General features: G+C 32.7%; 1 protein-coding gene across 1 annotated transcript in view; it reads right to left on the bottom strand.

Annotated features, from left to right (window-relative positions):
- Window positions 1–5244: 5244 nt before the first annotated feature.
- LOC134252552 (HCLS1-associated protein X-1-like) overlaps window positions 5245–18111 on the bottom strand; it is a 42219-nt gene continuing 29352 nt past the window's right edge. The window contains exon 7 of the mRNA XM_062735060.1: window positions 5245–5279. Coding sequence (XP_062591044.1) covers window positions 5260–5279 — 20 coding nt within the window. The 3' untranslated portion in view covers window positions 5245–5259. The remainder of the gene's footprint in view (window positions 5280–18111) is intronic.

Raw genomic sequence — 18111 nt, 5'->3', positions numbered from 1 at the left:
ATGCTACTGAAAGAGCAACGAAAGCTATGTATGGTATTTTAAAAAAAGGTAACCAATTACATCTTTCTCTTTATGACCAATTGTATTTGTTCGACAAGATTGTAATTCCAATTTTATTGTATGGTTGTGAAGTGTGGGGTTATGGTAATGTTGAAATGATAGAAAGAGTACATTTAAAATTTTGTAAAATGCTTTTTCATTTAAAACCAAGTACTCCAAATTTTATGATCTATGGTGAATTAGGTAGAGTACCTTTAAGTATACATATCAAAACAAGAATTATTGCATACTGGTCAAAAATTTTATATGGAAAACAATCAAAATATTGTTGTTTAATGTATAAATTACTTCGTGCAAAATTTGATAATGGACATGAATCTAAATGGTTAAAGAATTTGAAATCAATTTTAGACAATTGTGGATATAGTAATATTTGGAACCAGAATCAATTATTTAATAGAAATTGGCTTATTAAAAGTTTGAAGCAAAAATTACTAGATCAGTTTCAACAAAATTGGAATTCAACCTGTAAAGACTCTTCAAAAGGTGTGACATATAATCTATTTACAAATTTACACTTTGGATGTCAATTTTATGTAGATAGCAGGTTAAATAATTATAAGAAACAAATTTTAGCTAGATTTAGAACAGCAAACCATAAATTACCCATTGAAACAGGAAGATGGGAAGGTATTGAAAGAATTAATAGAATATGTCTTTTATGCAAAAATGATCTTGGTGATGAATTCCACTATATTTTATGTTGTGAAAAATTAAAAGATGAAAGAAAATTGTACATTCCGAAATATTATTTTACAAGACCAAATATTATCAAATTTAATGAATTGTTTTCTTCAAAAAATGTTGGAATATTGAGTAAACTCTGTTCTTTTATTAAAATTTTAAACGAGAGAGTCAAACCTCCAGGTTAACATCAATGTAAACATATATGGAAATACTTGATTATAAGCACACTTTGTATATATGTTATATGTTATGCTCACCAGCTCACGCATGTATGTATATATGTTATATTAATATGTTAAATAACAACCAAAGAGATGTTAATAAACTGGTAAACTGGTAAACTGGTCACTTTCTCTCCACATCAAAGGAAGTAGCCGAGATCGAGTCTCTCCCACGCTAAAGTCGGTCAGCTGCAACATAAAGCTTGTTTTCGGGGTTCAAAAAATGGAGTAGACAGTCCCGATGTCGTTTTCTTGAATGTTACCTGCAAAGTTAAAAGTTTTTTTAACCTTGAATTAAAAAAAAGTTTTTTTTAACCTTGAATTAAAATTTTTAAAGATTTTTTTCAGTCCATTACAAATATTTAAATTGGCCGATTATTTTATTCTATTATTGCAAAATTTACTTTTTTTTCATATTTGCGTACAAGTATAAAAATCAAGTAGTGCGTGATTCATTGCTCATTGAATTTATTAGTTACGCTTATCAACCCAAGTCATGCATGCTGAGATTGTTGCAATTTGATACAAAATATACTGGTGAAAAATGGAGACCCTCTCTGTGCGTATATTCGAGAGAAAAGATAAAGAGGGAAGGCTGCCGGCAGGCTGGGGAAGACGTGTCCATTTACCTTCAAATTTTATCGATTGAAGTTCAATTTATTTTTAAGTTTTAACGAATGTTGTATGTACAGTGTAATTAATACCAAACGACGGAAAATATCTATCATTGGCGTGGGAAGCAAATTAAAAGTGGGGGGCTAAGGGTAAGAAATTTTTTTTTTATACCTCCCAAAAAAACCTGACAAGCAAAAAAAACAAAAAAAAAAACAAAAAAAACAAGGGATGTGTATTGTCCAAACACGAAAATCCTATTTCGTGGGTATACCTACGCAGCAATGTTCAATGTCTATACTAAGTCTATTTTTGGAAAAAAAGGGGGGCTAAGCCCAATAACCCGGTTCCGACGCTTTGTCTATGAAGCCTAAATCTAATTACACATGCATTTGCTGATTCCTAGAGATGGACACGGCAGATTTTGAAAATAAATAGACTGTTCTCGAAAAAAAATTCAAAAAAATACTAGTAATCTATCCTCGACCAGCAAGAAAATAAATAATCTGTCCTTGGATAGTACTTCCAACCCCCCAATCCCAACCCGAAACGGAGTTTCACTTTATCTTTGGCTTGTCAAACTTTTTTCAGATGCAAAAAAGGTTATCCGTCCCAGACTTACATGATGATAGGAAAAAAAATCTAAAACAAATTTCACCAGCCCCTCTCCTGGGCGCCCCTTTACTCACACAGTGTATGTACATTCATTTTCGCAAGGTATATATATTATATAGGCAGTTGCTGTAACAAGGAACAATCGTCTCTAACTCCTTTTTTTCTTTCACTTTTCCAACTTATCTCATTTAATAATTGACTTTTTTAAACCACCATTTATTCCAGATACGTAACTTAATTATTTCAAAGTGGATAGAAGAAATAGATGGAAAGGAAAAATCTTCTCAAGAACCATGGGTCAGGAAAGATGAAACTCATTTGAAATCATTCTCAGGTAGTGTACATTCAAGTTTGTTCAAATCATGACCCCTGGGGGTAGGGTGGGGCCACAATGGCCAATCAAAGTTTTACATAGGAATATATAGGAAAAATCTTTAAAAATCTTCTTCTGGGAAGCAAATTACTGGGCCAGGAAAGATGAAACTTATGTGAAATCATCCTCAAGTAAAAAAAATTCAAATTTGTTCAAATCATGACCCCTTGGGGTTGGGGTGGGGGGTGGGGTGGGGTGGTAGGTGGGGGGGGGGCAAAATGGCTGATCAAACTTCTACATAGGACTAGATAGGGAAATTATTTAAAATCGTCTTCTCAAGTGCTTCAAAGCCATAATTAGTGATATTTATTTGGAACCATCCTCAGGTAGTGTAGATTCTAAATTGTTCAAATCATAACCCCCAGGGATAGGGTGGAAAAAAAATCCAAATTTCAATGGGGGTTCCACACAGTTTTACATTAAAATATATATTTTTTAAAAAGTCATGATTAGTAATGCTAGTATTTTTATGGAAGCATTTTTGGGTAGTGTAGAATTAAATTTGTTCAAACCATAACCCCCAAGGGTAGGGTGGGGCCACATTGGTGGATCAAAGTTTTACATAGAAAAATAAAGGAAAAAATCCAAAGAACAGAAAAGCTATGTTTAGTCATATTGAAATTTAAGCAACCTCATGTATTGAAGATTTAAATTTATTCAAATCATGGCCATTTGGGGTAGGGAGGGAAACAATGGGGAATCAAATTCAAATTATTATGAAGTTATATATAGGAAGATAATGTTTTTAAAAAATCTTTTTATCAAGAACAGCAAAGTCATATACTGTATTAATATGAAGGCAATCTCAAGTAGTATTAAAATTCACCCCCCCTCCCCCCTCACCCCCCGCCCTCCCTTCAGTGAACTTTTCAATTCTGATCTGATTTGTGCTTTTTCCAAGCCAATTTGCTCAGGTGAGCGATGTGGCCCCTGGGCGTCTTGTTATATCGATATATTGATAAAACAGTTAACGTATATTATTTAAGGGGTCAACAAGACAAGCAGGCCTATTTTCCCCAGCCTCGCCTCGGGAAAAGGGTTGCTCTTGGGGAAAAAGGATCTTAAATTGCTGACTCCCTCAATGATCAGCTTTAATGTTTAATGACTGTGTGCTCCAAACCCGGCTTTTCTAGCCTCACTAACCTGTTCATAGAATGTCTGATTCAACTGCAATCCTTTGATTTAAAAAAGATAAATAATTTAGAATTACCAATGAAGGAAAATATTCAACATTTTAATCCAATCCACTCGTATGTGATTTTTATTAAGGTTTTATCGATTTTGACTTAGGACTTCCGGTTTCCCTGGTGGAGAATATAATACACTATTATAGTACGCAGGGACTTGCTTCTAAACATTTTTTTACCTTGTGAGTTCATTCAACTGCATTTCATTCTAATAGAAAAGAGAAATACGACATGAACACGTTGTACTTGTATATCTAAAGAATTACATAATAATGTAGAATGTGTAATACCTGTGTCCAGGAATGCATCGATCCGTACTTCAATTTTGTGTCTCAGTTGTTATATTCTGACGCAGATAAATGTAAATCAGACATGGATACCTGAATATTATTATACACCTGGTGATAATTAAGTTCCGAGATGCCCACATACTAACATGTACAAGGAGCTAATTAAAATCCATTAGATCATTACCATATATTGATATCGGCATTCTATTATAAATAATAAACTCAATTTATGTTTAAGGCTGAGAATAATGACTTGCAATTTTTCTCCCTACGTTTGTATTAAAAAAAACTGTGCTGTTTACATTACACCAAGTGAAACTTGATCAATCTGTTTCTTCTGTATTACGAAATCTAGCTTTTCTTTATAAAATTCAGTTAATTTTAATGTTGTCTTCTTATCATCATCATCTTCTTTAAACAAAATAAGAGTTGAAAAGAACATAGTATATAGTATACAAGTACAATGTTCATATTCAGGGATCTAATCATTGTATTTATGATTTTATGTAAAATTATTTGTTATTCATACATTATGCAAGAAACAGATCGAGGGCGTATTTTTAATTATGTATTTCTTTATTTGATGGTATGTAATTTCACAGTCTACCTTGGCGTAAATATTAAGTAATTCACCATACAGATATTAATGAAGGATACAATATCCAGCTGAAACCAAAAATAGTTTATTCATTTATTCACTGTGTCTAAAACATGATTACATGTACACAAGCAGACCAAGGGATAACATGTCAACCCTGTAGGGACTCCTTCATGACAGCAACTTTCTTTCTGAAAACGAGATCTTAATCGTTATTATTGAAAAGAGAATAGTTCGACGAAATCGCCAATGAAGGAAGGCATTTATTGATAAAATACTGGTGGTCAAACATAATCCAAATATAACAAAATGGAGTTAAAATATTTCCCATGTGAATAACATTTGTTTGCCTTTAAAGAGAACTCAGTATATTTAAAACTATTTTTAATAACAAAATTTCGTTTACGGCGGGAAATGTCGGACACAAAATAACGTCGAAGTCTGATTTTAGTAGCTGACAAAAACAGCACTGCGGCTTACATCTCCAAGTCAAGTCTCATCCAGATGATTCATCTGCCCAGAAGGAATCGCCGATGTTTTCGTGAAAACAGCTTAGAACGCTCTATCTCATTTCCAATCGAAGGAACCTCAATCTGACGTTGTCAAGGTTAATTCATTAAGGTCGTTGTCGACAAACTGACAAAAAGAACAGAGCGATCATTAATTACAACATGAGAATAGTTTTATTTGGAATAAAAACACAGAATAAATAGTCGCAGCATTTACATACATTAGCATCAATCTATAATTCGGTAAAAAAAATCTTTATAAATAAGAGGTTTAATCCAGAACATTATTTGAATTTTAAAGTTTAAACTATTGTGGAGTTGAGTTCAACGTATTGATTAGGTAGACTTATTCTTCCTTGGTCAAATTAAATATAAAATCAAAGGCCTTCATATTTATATGAAACACGTCAGCCAAAATATGGCCCAATGATAGGTGACATATGTTTAAAGAGTAATTATAACGATCACTAAAGTTACGAAATACTGACTTTAAACAAATTTGTTGCAATCCATGTAATATAAAATTAATTGTCAGTAACCTGCCTCAGTAAAAAAAAAAACATCGTGCTCATAGCACACTCTTGAGTATCGAATACTTTGAAGGACGTTAACTTCATATTCATGTGTTAGCGAAACATAGCAATAAACGTAAGGAATTTAAGGATGGGCAGGTTGGGTATATCTTTCATGATATGCAATTTAGTTGTAAACTCGACGTTATCGTCGTTTAATAAGATGGACACCCAATATGAAACGGATGTGACAGACTACAGACTCAGACTTTCCTTATAAGTTCAATGGACTATATTGAGTCGACTTATTAATGTATTATGATAGTATTGTAAGTAATGAAACGTTGTCGATACGCTGAATGTCTAGTTGTTTACCACAAGAAGTGTTCTTCTCATGTAGTTTTTGAATATTTTTTAAATCAATTGTAAGAGAAACACTGCAAATATCCGACGATAACAACACATTATTTATGCATTTTTAGCAAAGAATGAAAATAAATGAATACTAGCAACTATGTTATTTATGAAATTTGCAAAAGATTTACTTATTTTCATCACGTTTGTATTGTTTCGGGATTGATCTGAACAGCTATCCCATATGTGACGCTAAATCTATTATAAATTAAAAAAAAAAACACATACAGCTAGTCATCATTTTTGTCATGATGGAAAAAAATGCAACAGTTCTAGAGATACCTTCTAACACTGAGTAACAAAGATAGGATTAAAGTTATATAAATTTATTGAATAAAATTTACATACACAATGATGATAAGATATATAAAAATCATGCTTTTTTACAATTCTCTTTAGTAAAAGTAATATCCAGATATGAGCTTATGAATTCAAGTGACCAAAGTTATATCTTACAAAAATAAAAGAAAAATCATTTAGAGATCTTGAAATAATCAAGATATATGGCTAAAAAGTAATCAACTATGAAAGGATTTAATAGTATCAAAGATTGAATATTTTTTAGTTTTAATTATAGTTATTAATTATATTCAATAGATTTCAATTAAGATCAGATCTTGATATAATTTTAAAAAATCTATGATCTTCAATAAACTCAAAATTGTTTTGTAGCATTTCTAATAAAATTTAACAATTTACAGAAAAAAACTTAATGTAATTTATCTTTCAAAACAGTTGGATTTTACCAAAGTTTCCTTAAAACATGATCTGAACTAGAATTTAAAAATAGACTACCTATTCTTGAACATTCTGAGATGTCCATTAAATGTCATGGAAGATAATCTCATATGAAATCGTATATATTCTCATGGAACAAAATGAAAAATATATACATATGTACAAAATTCGTACTGAAAGCACAATAATTTAGCCATCACGAAAAAAAACAATAATTTTTAAAAGTTAATTATTTAATAATTATTCATTTTCTCTGTTTAAACTGATCAGAGAATAGTAAGAAAGTTAATAAAATGATAAGTGCAAATAAATAAATGAATCAAACATAGAGGAAATGAAAACAAATCACATTACATAAAGAAACTACGGAAGCCCATTTAGGACCTATCAAAAATATTTTTGAATTCGTTATAGCGATTTATTGAATTCGTTATAACGAATTTAATTTGTTATGACAGATTTATTGAATTCGTTATTATGAATTTAATTTGTTATAACAGATTCATTGAATTCGTTATAATGCATTTAATTTGTTATTACAGATTTATTGAATTCGTTATAACGAATTTACTTTGTTATTTACGAAAGCCATGAAGGGACACGTTGATTTTTCAAAAAAGTAAAAATTAAATTGAGATCTCGAATTACACAATCCGTTCCCACGGATTATCAATTCGTTCCCTCGGTTTATAATTCGAGATCTCGAATTACACAATCCGATCCCACGGATTATCAATTCGTTCCCTCGGTTTATAATTCGAGATCTCGAATAACACAATCCGATCCCACGGATTACTAATTCGTTGCCTCGATTTATAATTCGAGATCTCAATTTACACAATCCGATGCCACGGATTAATAATTCGAGATCTCGATTTGTAACATCAGTCTTATGATTTTGGCAATCAGTGCTCGCAAATTTATTACATGTATATATGTATATAATTATGTAATGTTGGATACATTCAAATCCAACTATTTGAATCAATTAATGCGAGTCATGTATTTTGTTTCAGCAACCACGGTCGTTCCGAACCTCTTTTATAACTAATTCAACGTATATTTTATTTAGATAAAGAACAATTACACAGGAGCCATATTTATTTTTAATATATTGGACTTTCATTTATTCTAATATACACGTAAAACAAAACCCAGGACTTTTTTAATATAAATATTAGTACTAGAATATAGAATAGATTTGAGTCAGGTTCATGTTATTTTCTCATTTGGACCGTAATATGTATTAAAAGGTAGGATCTAAACACCTACAATATTCTATTCATTAAACACGTATTGCCATATCCGATATGTACAGATAGCTGATATCAATGAAATCATGAGAAGGGTTTACATTCCGAGGGAACGAATTGTTTAAACTGAGAGAATGAATTACAATCCGAGATAACGGATTGTGTTATTTGAGGTAACGAATTGATAATCTGTGAGAACGAATTGATAATCCATGGGAACGGATTGTGTATTTCGAGATCTCGAATTATAAATTGAGGGAACGAATAGGTAATCTGTGGAAACGGATTGTGTAATTCGAGATCTCAAATTAATTTTTACTTTTTTGAAAAATCAACGTGTCCCTTCATGGTTGTTATTACAGATTTGTTGAATTCGTTATTGGTTTTTCGCTTTGAGAGAAAACCCCACTTGCTGCGTCATTCAACTTTGCAACGTATAATCGACGACGTATGATCAACCAACTCTGGTACGAAAGCCATGAAGGGACACGTTGATTTTTCAAAAAAGTAAAAATTAATTTGAGATCTCGAATTACACAATCCGATCCCACGGATTACCAATTCGTTCCCTCGATTTATAATTCGAGATCTCGAATTACAGAATCCGATCCCACGGATTACCAATTCGAGATCTCGGTTTATAATTCGAGATCTCGAATTACACAATCCGATCCCACGGATTACCAATTCGTTCCCTCGGTTTATAATTCGAGATCTCGAATTACACAATACGATCCCACGAATTAATAATTCGAGATCTCGATTAGTAACATCAGTCTTATGATTTTGGCAATCAGTACTCGCGAATTTATTACATGTATATATGTATATAATTATGTAATGTTGGATACATTCAAATCCAACTATTTGAATCAATTAATGCGATTCATGTATTTTGTTTCAGCAACCTCTTTTATAACTAATTCAACGTATATTTTATTTAGATAAAAAACAATTACACATCAGCCACATTTACTTTTAATATATAGGACTTTCATATTCTAATATACACGTAAAACAAAGCCCAGGACTTTTTTTTATATAAATATAAGTACTAGAATATAAATTTGAGTCAGGTTCATGCTATTTTCTCATTTTGGACCGTAATATGTATAAAAAGGTAGGACCTAAACACCTACAATATTCTATTCATAAAACACATATTGCCATATCCGATATGTACAGATAGCTGATATCAATGAAATCGTGAGAAGGGTTTACATTCCGAAGGAACGAATTGTTTTAACTTATAGAATGAATTACAATCCGAGATAACGGATTGTGTCATTTGAGGTAACGAATTGATAATCTGTGAGAACGAATTGATAATCCATGGGAACGGATTGTGTATTTCGAGATCTCGAATTATAAATCGAGGGAACGAATAGGTAATCTGTGGGAACAGATTGTGTAATTCGAGATCTCAAATTAATTTTTACTTTTTTGAAAAATCAACGTGTCCCTTTATGGCTTTCGTACTCTGGTTACTTCAATCCACATGTCGACTCGATTTATCCCAGTGAACTTAAAATAAATGAGAAATGCCAAATTTATTTCATATTCGGATATTTGGCTGGGAAAACTTTAAAATTCCAAGGAACGTTTGGACAATTCGAAATCACAAGATTTTATCAAAATCAACAGCTTAAAAACTTACGACTTTTCACCTCTATACACAACCATTCCCAACGATAAATTAAAGTCCAGTCTTTTTAATATCAGCTGCTTTTTTAAAAAGGGAACTTGTAAATTGACTTACCTCGTCAATGGTCATTTGTAACATTATTTAAAGGAACATTCTGATTGTATACATAAGATCAAAAAGATGCTTGAGTTTCCGATTGACAATATCTATGGGTTTTTTTCTTTTTGGAGACCAGGTCTTCCAACAACCTATTGAAATTGCAATGGGCACCAATTGCACCCCGTTATTAGCAGATCTATTTTTGTATTCATATGAAGTGGAATTCGTCCAAAATCTTATGCGTGAAAAGTAGTTCTAAAGCACTTGCTGTGGCCTTAATATGGATATGTCGACGACGTACATGTATTGTCAATTATCAATGATAATCTCCATTCTTATGTCGAAAAGATATATCCTGGTGAGCTGAGATGAAAAAAAATAGTACCACAGACACATCTCTTTCATATTTGGATATTTTACTTGATGAACGATATTGAGATAACAAACAGTATCCAATATCAAAGTCCATAAAACAATACAAAATAGGAGCAGAGCAAACAAGGACCTCCGAAACATCAGAGGTGGGATCAGGTGCCATGGAGGAGTTAGCATCCCCTGCTGACCGGTCACACCCGCCTTGTGCTCTTTAATTTATTGACAAGCAAGTTGATGAAACAAGAATATCAGCCGTCTCGTTTAAAGTCATCATTTCGTATGTTCTATGGTCGATACAATGGCCTTGTCAGCAAATACATTTTATCATTGAGTCAAATGCTGACTGACGTTTTTCATATTAATTGTTAGTCCATTATTTATACACTAAATTGACGACGGATTTTTTCCGTTATTTCACGATCATGACGAGGAATTGACGGCAGGTGTGACCGGTCGGCGAGGGGATGCTCACTCCTCCATGTCACCTCTGGGTTTTTGGAGGTCCATGTTTGTTCTGCTCCTATTTTGTATTGTTTTGTATTGGTTTATGGAATTCTGATTTTGAATACTGTTTATCACAATATGCTTTCATGATAAGCTCGATGATTTTTAACTTTTCTATTGTCAACTTCCCTTATTTTCCTAGAACACGTCTCTTATATGCAGTCACCCATCCCTTTATTAGAGTTATGTCTTTGGGTGGAGAACAATTTAAAAAAGAGGCAAACTATGCTCATACAAGGAAATCTATTTTGCAAGTTCTATAATTTGTCAATAAACACAAATTATCAATTAGTCGACTGCTGATTGTGTTAATTATACAAGTTGTCAGGCCATTATTGACACACTAAATTGTGTTCTGATTCGTACATTAATTTTGTTCAATCATGTCAAATAATTGTGTGTGACCAGTGGATGCCTGGATGGGGATGCTCACTCCTCCGTGGCTCTTCACCTCTGATGTTTTAGCGGTGGTTGTTCAGCGTCCAGATTGACATTGTTTCAAAGGACTTGGAGATTTATTACTCATCATTATATCCAGATTTCAGTTTCTTTATAAGTTGGGCATTGTGTTGGGGTTATTTTTTTCGTCTTCATCAACTCTACAAAGCTGGAAATGATAAACCTTGTGTAAGTTTTAGACTTTGTTGACCTTATTTCAATGTAAAGGGGTAGGAATCCCTACATAATTGAATGTGAAAACAATAGTCTAAAATTGAAACAGCTTTATGCAACATCTAGAATCCTTCATTTTTCAGCTGATAGATATGGATACTTCAGTTTGCTTTCATCATCTTAATTAGAAAAGCGACCCTGTTAAAAATATATTTAGGAAAACAAACTGAATTTGTTATAATGCATTTCAATTGAAATATCATCAAAAGATTTCTCTAAATACAACTTGTTTTATTAGTCATCTTGCTGCTCCCATAGAACTTATTCTAACGCTTGCAATAAATGGACTATTAATTATTAAAGTGTCAATATTATTATGCATTGAAAATATTTTATAATGTTATACACGAATATATCGTCAATAATATTCTTGACTACACATCGTGCAATGATGCGTGGGTAAAATGTCAACACTTACAATTTTGATGATGATTTTTAATTAATTCCTATTGATTTTTTTTTTATATCTTTTTATTATTATTAATTAATTAGAGTTATAAGACACATGATTATTTTTTTTCTTTTGATGCTGGAAGTAATGGGTGTTGTTGACTCGATTCTTTAGGTCTATCATTAGGGTCTTGATTTTCTTGTACATGATTGAGGACCAAAAATCATCGATCACCAAGGAAATCATGTGCTCTTTCGAATCTCATTTGAGACATATTTGAGACATACCGACATAGACACGACTCCAATCGATATCCCACCTTCTGGTTTCATGTAGCGAATCTATTTCTGTGACTTGTTCGGTTTATTGCTGAAGTCTCTACGTTCTATCATGGCTTGTAATAAATACTAGTACCTTTAAAAATACTTTTTAATAATGACGGTTATTGTTTTTTCTTACGTGAATTACGTAACAAATCAATTTTCATCTGAAGGAAGGATACATAATTGTTCAAACATTTTTTTCTTTCGTGCAATAAGCATGTGCTTTGTATCATAAAAATCAACTTCCATTCCATAATGTACCATCGAGAAACCCTGTTTTTCATGACTGAGAAATTATAACTAAATATTTACATTCATTAAATATCATTTCCTTTATTTCTTATGAAGATAATTTCCATTAATCAGTCTATACATGGTACTAAGAAAGACACCTACAGCATAGATTTCTTGAACATTGGCTGTTCTATCAGTTATACATAAAATGATTTAAATGTCTAAAATACAACTAATTTAGTATATTCAATTTTACTTTGAATGTTTTTTTCATTCAGATGTAAAGATAAACAATAAAATGTCTTTCTTTGTTTGTTTGTTATAACATATACTGGAATGAAATTCACTGTTATTGCAAAAAAAAAGATTAAACTGCTACGACATTAATGCCCATACTAACAACCAAAGAAATCAGTTCATTGTTTAAATATGCAAGAAAATCCTATGAATTAAATATGATTAATCTTAAGTATGAATGATTTAGGATTCGTCAAGCTCTAAATTTGAATTAACCCAAAATTTGGAGCCCCCCTCCGAATTTAGAATATGACACACACACACAATTAAATGAGCTTACGGAACCTGCTGGCAACTCTCTGAAACAATACATAAAAGTAGGTAATATGGGGTTTGCTAGAAACATTTATCTTATTTATATATGTGTATGTGATACTACCCGTGAGATAAACTTATGCTTTATCCACGGGAAGATGCTTTATCAATAGCACTTCCGGTTTTGAAACGATCCCTCGCTTCAAGGTTTTATTTTATTGAAACTTTTATTTGTAAAAATTCTTGCCCTTCTTAAATGAATGATAGAGCAATAATGTCTTTAAAGCAATAAAAAAACTCGTATATGTAAAAGAAATATCTTATTTCATCAAGGTACCTGCATTGGCTACTTTTTAAATCGTTTTCGGAGAGAGTAAAGCCTAGCAGTTGAGATGTTGTTAGAAGATTCCTTTAACATCCTTAACAATGCTTTTTTTTTATATTATACTACGTATGGTTATCTAGTAATGTAGGTGTAACTTACCATGGATCAACAATGAATGTACAAGTAGCCTTGTCTTTATGTATAGTACAAGACAAGGTTCTATAACCGTACAAAGAGTTAATTTTCACGACAGAAGTTTGCTTGATGTTAAGCTCCAGCAATTGTCACATAATGTTTTCAAAGACGCAGATAGCAAAAAATCTAAATTTTGAACACGATCTACTTTCTTTCGAGGCATGTCAACATCAACAGTGCTACGTCATCAAGTTATACGTTATCAAATTTGAATTATAAATAATTCATGCAGTTTCACAGGGGAAGTCTCAAAGTTTTGTTAAAACGAAAGTCGTATGAGGTAAATATTGGCTTTATCCAACTCGTTGAAATGGTGTATATTCGCTCGGCAAGCCTCGCGAATATATACACCATATCAACGAGTTGGATAAAGCCAATATCAAATCACGCAATATACATGTAGATATCATCTATGTATTCATTAAATTTTTCATCAGAAGATAAAATTGCGATTTGGGACGAAAATTATAGGTTAAATAAATATTACTAATTTATTTCTCCACATTACTGTGTTTTGGTCTTGAGAAGACTTGCCCAATTAATCTTGCATGCTGTACACCTGAACCCATCTTGGAGGTCTCTCATCCATCGTTCATCTATGAAGAAAAAGAAAATGTATTCAGTTCCTTGAAATAATTGCACAAAAGACCTTTGTTGATGAAAAGCATTCATAATTATATTTTGACTCTTGGTGGCCAGTTGATCATGATATGTAATGGATATATGTCGAATACTGTTCTTATATGTAAAATTATCAGACTGTTTAACCGTATTTATCTCCCTCTTCGCATTACATGTATTACTTCCGCCTTGATTAGTAATTATAACGCAGGGTGATATATCAGTTATTGTTCCTCGAATTTCTAACACTTGACCTCAAATTGTATGATCTGCTGTTGACATAATGCCCATCCACAATCACTCATATGTTTATGAAATACGATGTCTCCAGGATAAAAACATAGGTAATCAGAGATTACAGAGCTCACCTCAACGAATGTTGTCTTTAAGTAAGGCAAAGTCACACAATTAACCAACAAAAAGTGTACATCCCAAAATTAAAATATTTATGCAATTTTGATCTGACACTTTAGAATAGACCTACATATAAACTTCAAACTAGTTCTTTTTCATGAAAATGTAATTAAAATCCAGCATCTGAAGCAAATTTGAGAGTTTTCATCCCTTGATGCATCATTTGTGCAAGTTTGGTTTATACAATGTTATATAAACCTTATAGTTTTTTGGTAATAGACCTGCACCCATAACTTTTACCTGGTCCATTATCTGAAAAATGTATGTCGAATTCAGCATCCGAAGCAAGTACATTAGTGTGCATCCTAAGATGTATCGTCCATGCAAGTTTGCTCATTATAGGGCTCATAGATACTTGGAAATGAAAACTGCATAAAAAACTAACCTTTTCACTCGTCCACAAAATGTAGGTCAGATTCAGCATCCGAAGCAGGCCTGGTAGTATGCATCCTAAGATGTATCATCCATGCAAGTTAAGTCATTATAGGGCTTATAGTAACTTAGAAATAAAACCTGCATCAAAAACTTTAACCTGTTCACTCAACCGGAAAATGAAGGTCAGATTCAGCATCCAAAGCAAGCCTGGTAGTGTGCATCCTTAGATGTATCATCCTTGCAAATTTGGTCAACATAGGGCTTATAGTTACTTGGAAATGAAACCTGCACCAAAAACTTTAACCTGTTCACTCATCTGGAAAATGTACGTCAGATCCAGCATCCGAAGTAAGTCTGGTAGTATGCATCCTTAGATGTATCATCCATGCAAGTCTGGTCATTATAGGGCTCGTAGTATTTTGGAAATGAAACCTGCATCTTAAACTTTAACCTGTTCACTCAACCGGAAAATGTAGGTTAGATTCAGCATCCGAAGCAAGCCTAGTAATATGCATCCTTAGATGTATCATCCATGCAAGTCTGGTCATTATAGTGCTCGTAGTTACTTGGAAATGAGACCTGCACCAAAAACTTTAACCTGTTCACTCAACCATAAAATGTAGGTCAGATTCAGCATCCGAAGCAAGCCCGGTAGTGTGCATCCTTAGATGTACCATCCGTGCAAGTTTGGTCAACATAGGGCTTATAGTTACTTGGAAATGAATCCTGCACCAAAAACATTAACCTGTTCACTCAACCATAAAATGTAGGTAAGATTCAGCATCCAAAGCAAGCCTGGTAGTGTGCATCCTTAGATGTATCATCCATGCAAGTTTGGTCAACATATGGCTTATAGTTACATGGAAATGAAACCTGCACCAAAAACATTAACCTGTTCACTCAACCGAAAAATGTAGGTGAGATTCAGCATCCGAAGCAAGCCCGGTAGTGTGCATCCTTAGATGTATCATCCGTGCAAGTTTGGTCAACATAGGGCTAATAGTTCCTTGGAAATGAAACATGCACCAAAAATGTTAACCTGCTCCAAAAACATTAACCTGGTCATTCCTTTGCTGAAATTGCAGCATCTGAAACTTTGACTGTTAAAATGAAACACACTAGAAGCATCTTCCATGCATGTTTAATCAATATAGGACACAGAAGTACTTAAAAAGAAAACTGATCTAAAAAACTTAACCTGGGACGCCGACACCGACACCCTGTTTATAACCTAATGTTCGAAAACATCAGTAACTTTGTAATCTACGGGTTCCTGACTCCTTTTGATTTCAACTCAACACTGTGATATATACATGTATGTATATGTTTTATGATAATCGACAATTTAAGTCATGTCTGATAAACAAACGGAAGGATAACTGTGGAACATGGTCATTCTGTTGCAAGATATACTAAAATTTCTACAAATTTCATACTACCTCTTTGAGTGGTAAAAATGAAATATCTCGTTGTCTTCATAATGTAATCGGAAACCGAAAAAATCATTTAATATTTCTTCAAAGAAAAAAACAGTGAGCTAAAAAGAAATAAACGAGTCTAAGACACTAAAGATAAATGATAGCTTCGACCATATTCTTTTTTCAGATCCATGCGGCTTTTATCTGTAATTTAGACACCAACTTTTCAACATGTTTTCGACATTGATGCATTCTATTTCAGGATCCAATTTATCTCTTGTCAATGTCTATTGTTTCTTGACTTGGACAACTGATTTTACAAGTGGGTCTCATTTCCTGCGAAAATCCTAATTAATAGCGCGGTTTGGCCGATGATTTACATTAAAGCATTTATTTTCTGGACTTTGGAATAGAAATAGGCTGCAACGAAAAGAACAACATTCTTATATAAAACACACAGCCTCTCTCTCTCTCTCACAATAATATGCTATCTATTTTGTTATGTTTGTTTAAGAGCCTTTCGAGAATTTCTAACTCATATATCGTTGAAAGGCTGCAAATTTAGACTTATACTTAGCACTCAAGGCAGTTGAGCAGTAATGAAACTTTCATGCCATCATCTACTGCGTCATGAGATCTCGGTTCATACGTTCTCATTAAAAGATCCAGTCGCGTAGTGAGACCCGAATCACAAAAAATTCAACTCCTTACTTCTAAAATCTAGATCAAGCAAACACCTTACGCAAACACGCAGGAGATAAAAATATAGTAATGTATGTAATTTTGGCAATGTAGTTGTTAAACAATACTGAAATTCATACGTTTATCAAGCATCAAAAACCAAGAACAATCATTAAAAAACTTAAGAAGCTGTAGTTATCAAATAAAATAAATTAATAGGTCTAAAACTTGGTTTTTAAAGTTTGTTTAATTTGTGTTTTATATGTACATTTGAATTAATTCATGAGTATATGGATTTTCATATTTCTAATCCTTCTTGAAGAAGATAAAATTTGGTTACATGGGCTTATAATAATGGACATTTGGGGCCATTTCGGGACCATGGCATGGTTCGGTTATAACATGTAAGATATTCAGACATTTATAACCTTTACTGCGAATGAAATATCCTGATATATGGAGATAAGGAAAATTATTTTTTAACCAATACTTTGAAGCAGAGCAATCACGGGCCTCTTAAACTTCAGAGATGGGATAGGATGCCATGGAGGAATGAGAGTCCCCTATCGACTCCGCCGTGTTCTCCTTGTATGATCTTGAAATAGCGTGAAAATCAGTCGACAATTCAGTGTGAAAATAATTGCTTACAATACTATGAAAAACATCGGTCAGCATTGATTCAATGATATTGTATTTGCTGATAAAGTCATTGTACTAACCACAAAACTTGTGAATTGATGACTTTACACAAGACTACTGATATTCTTGTTTCATCAATTTGTTTGTTAATAACTAACCTTGTTTTAGAATTTCTACATAAGTAGAACATGCTAGATATTTACTCTGTTTACAAATGATGAAGGTATATTACAGTTTAAGTAAGAGAAGTTAACGATTGAAAAGTTAAAGTCGTTACTTTATCATAAGGCTTGGTTGTTAGATTACAAATGACGTCTTTTTCGAGTAAAATATCCAAATATGAAACAAATGAGCAAGATTGTGTGGTACTTCTTTTATTTCAAACTCATCGGAATACTGTGAAGTACATTTTTCCGCGTATTAATTTACGCTAAGTACGCGATCACAGATTGTCTTTTGGAAATTTGTCCAAGCGTACTTAATATAAATGTAAGGTATATAGTGACAGTCTGGGAAATCCGCAAAATTTTCTAGAAATTGAGATTCCGGGGAATTATGACCCGTGGAAAAAGGTACGTC

Source organism: Saccostrea cucullata, unplaced genomic scaffold, assembly GCF_032062105.1.
Source record: "Saccostrea cucullata isolate Sc308-1 unplaced genomic scaffold, CSIRO_AGI_Scuc_v1 ctg167, whole genome shotgun sequence".
Taxonomy (NCBI): domain Eukaryota; kingdom Metazoa; phylum Mollusca; class Bivalvia; order Ostreida; family Ostreidae; genus Saccostrea; species Saccostrea cuccullata.
This window is presented reverse-complemented; position numbering and strand designations above follow the sequence as displayed.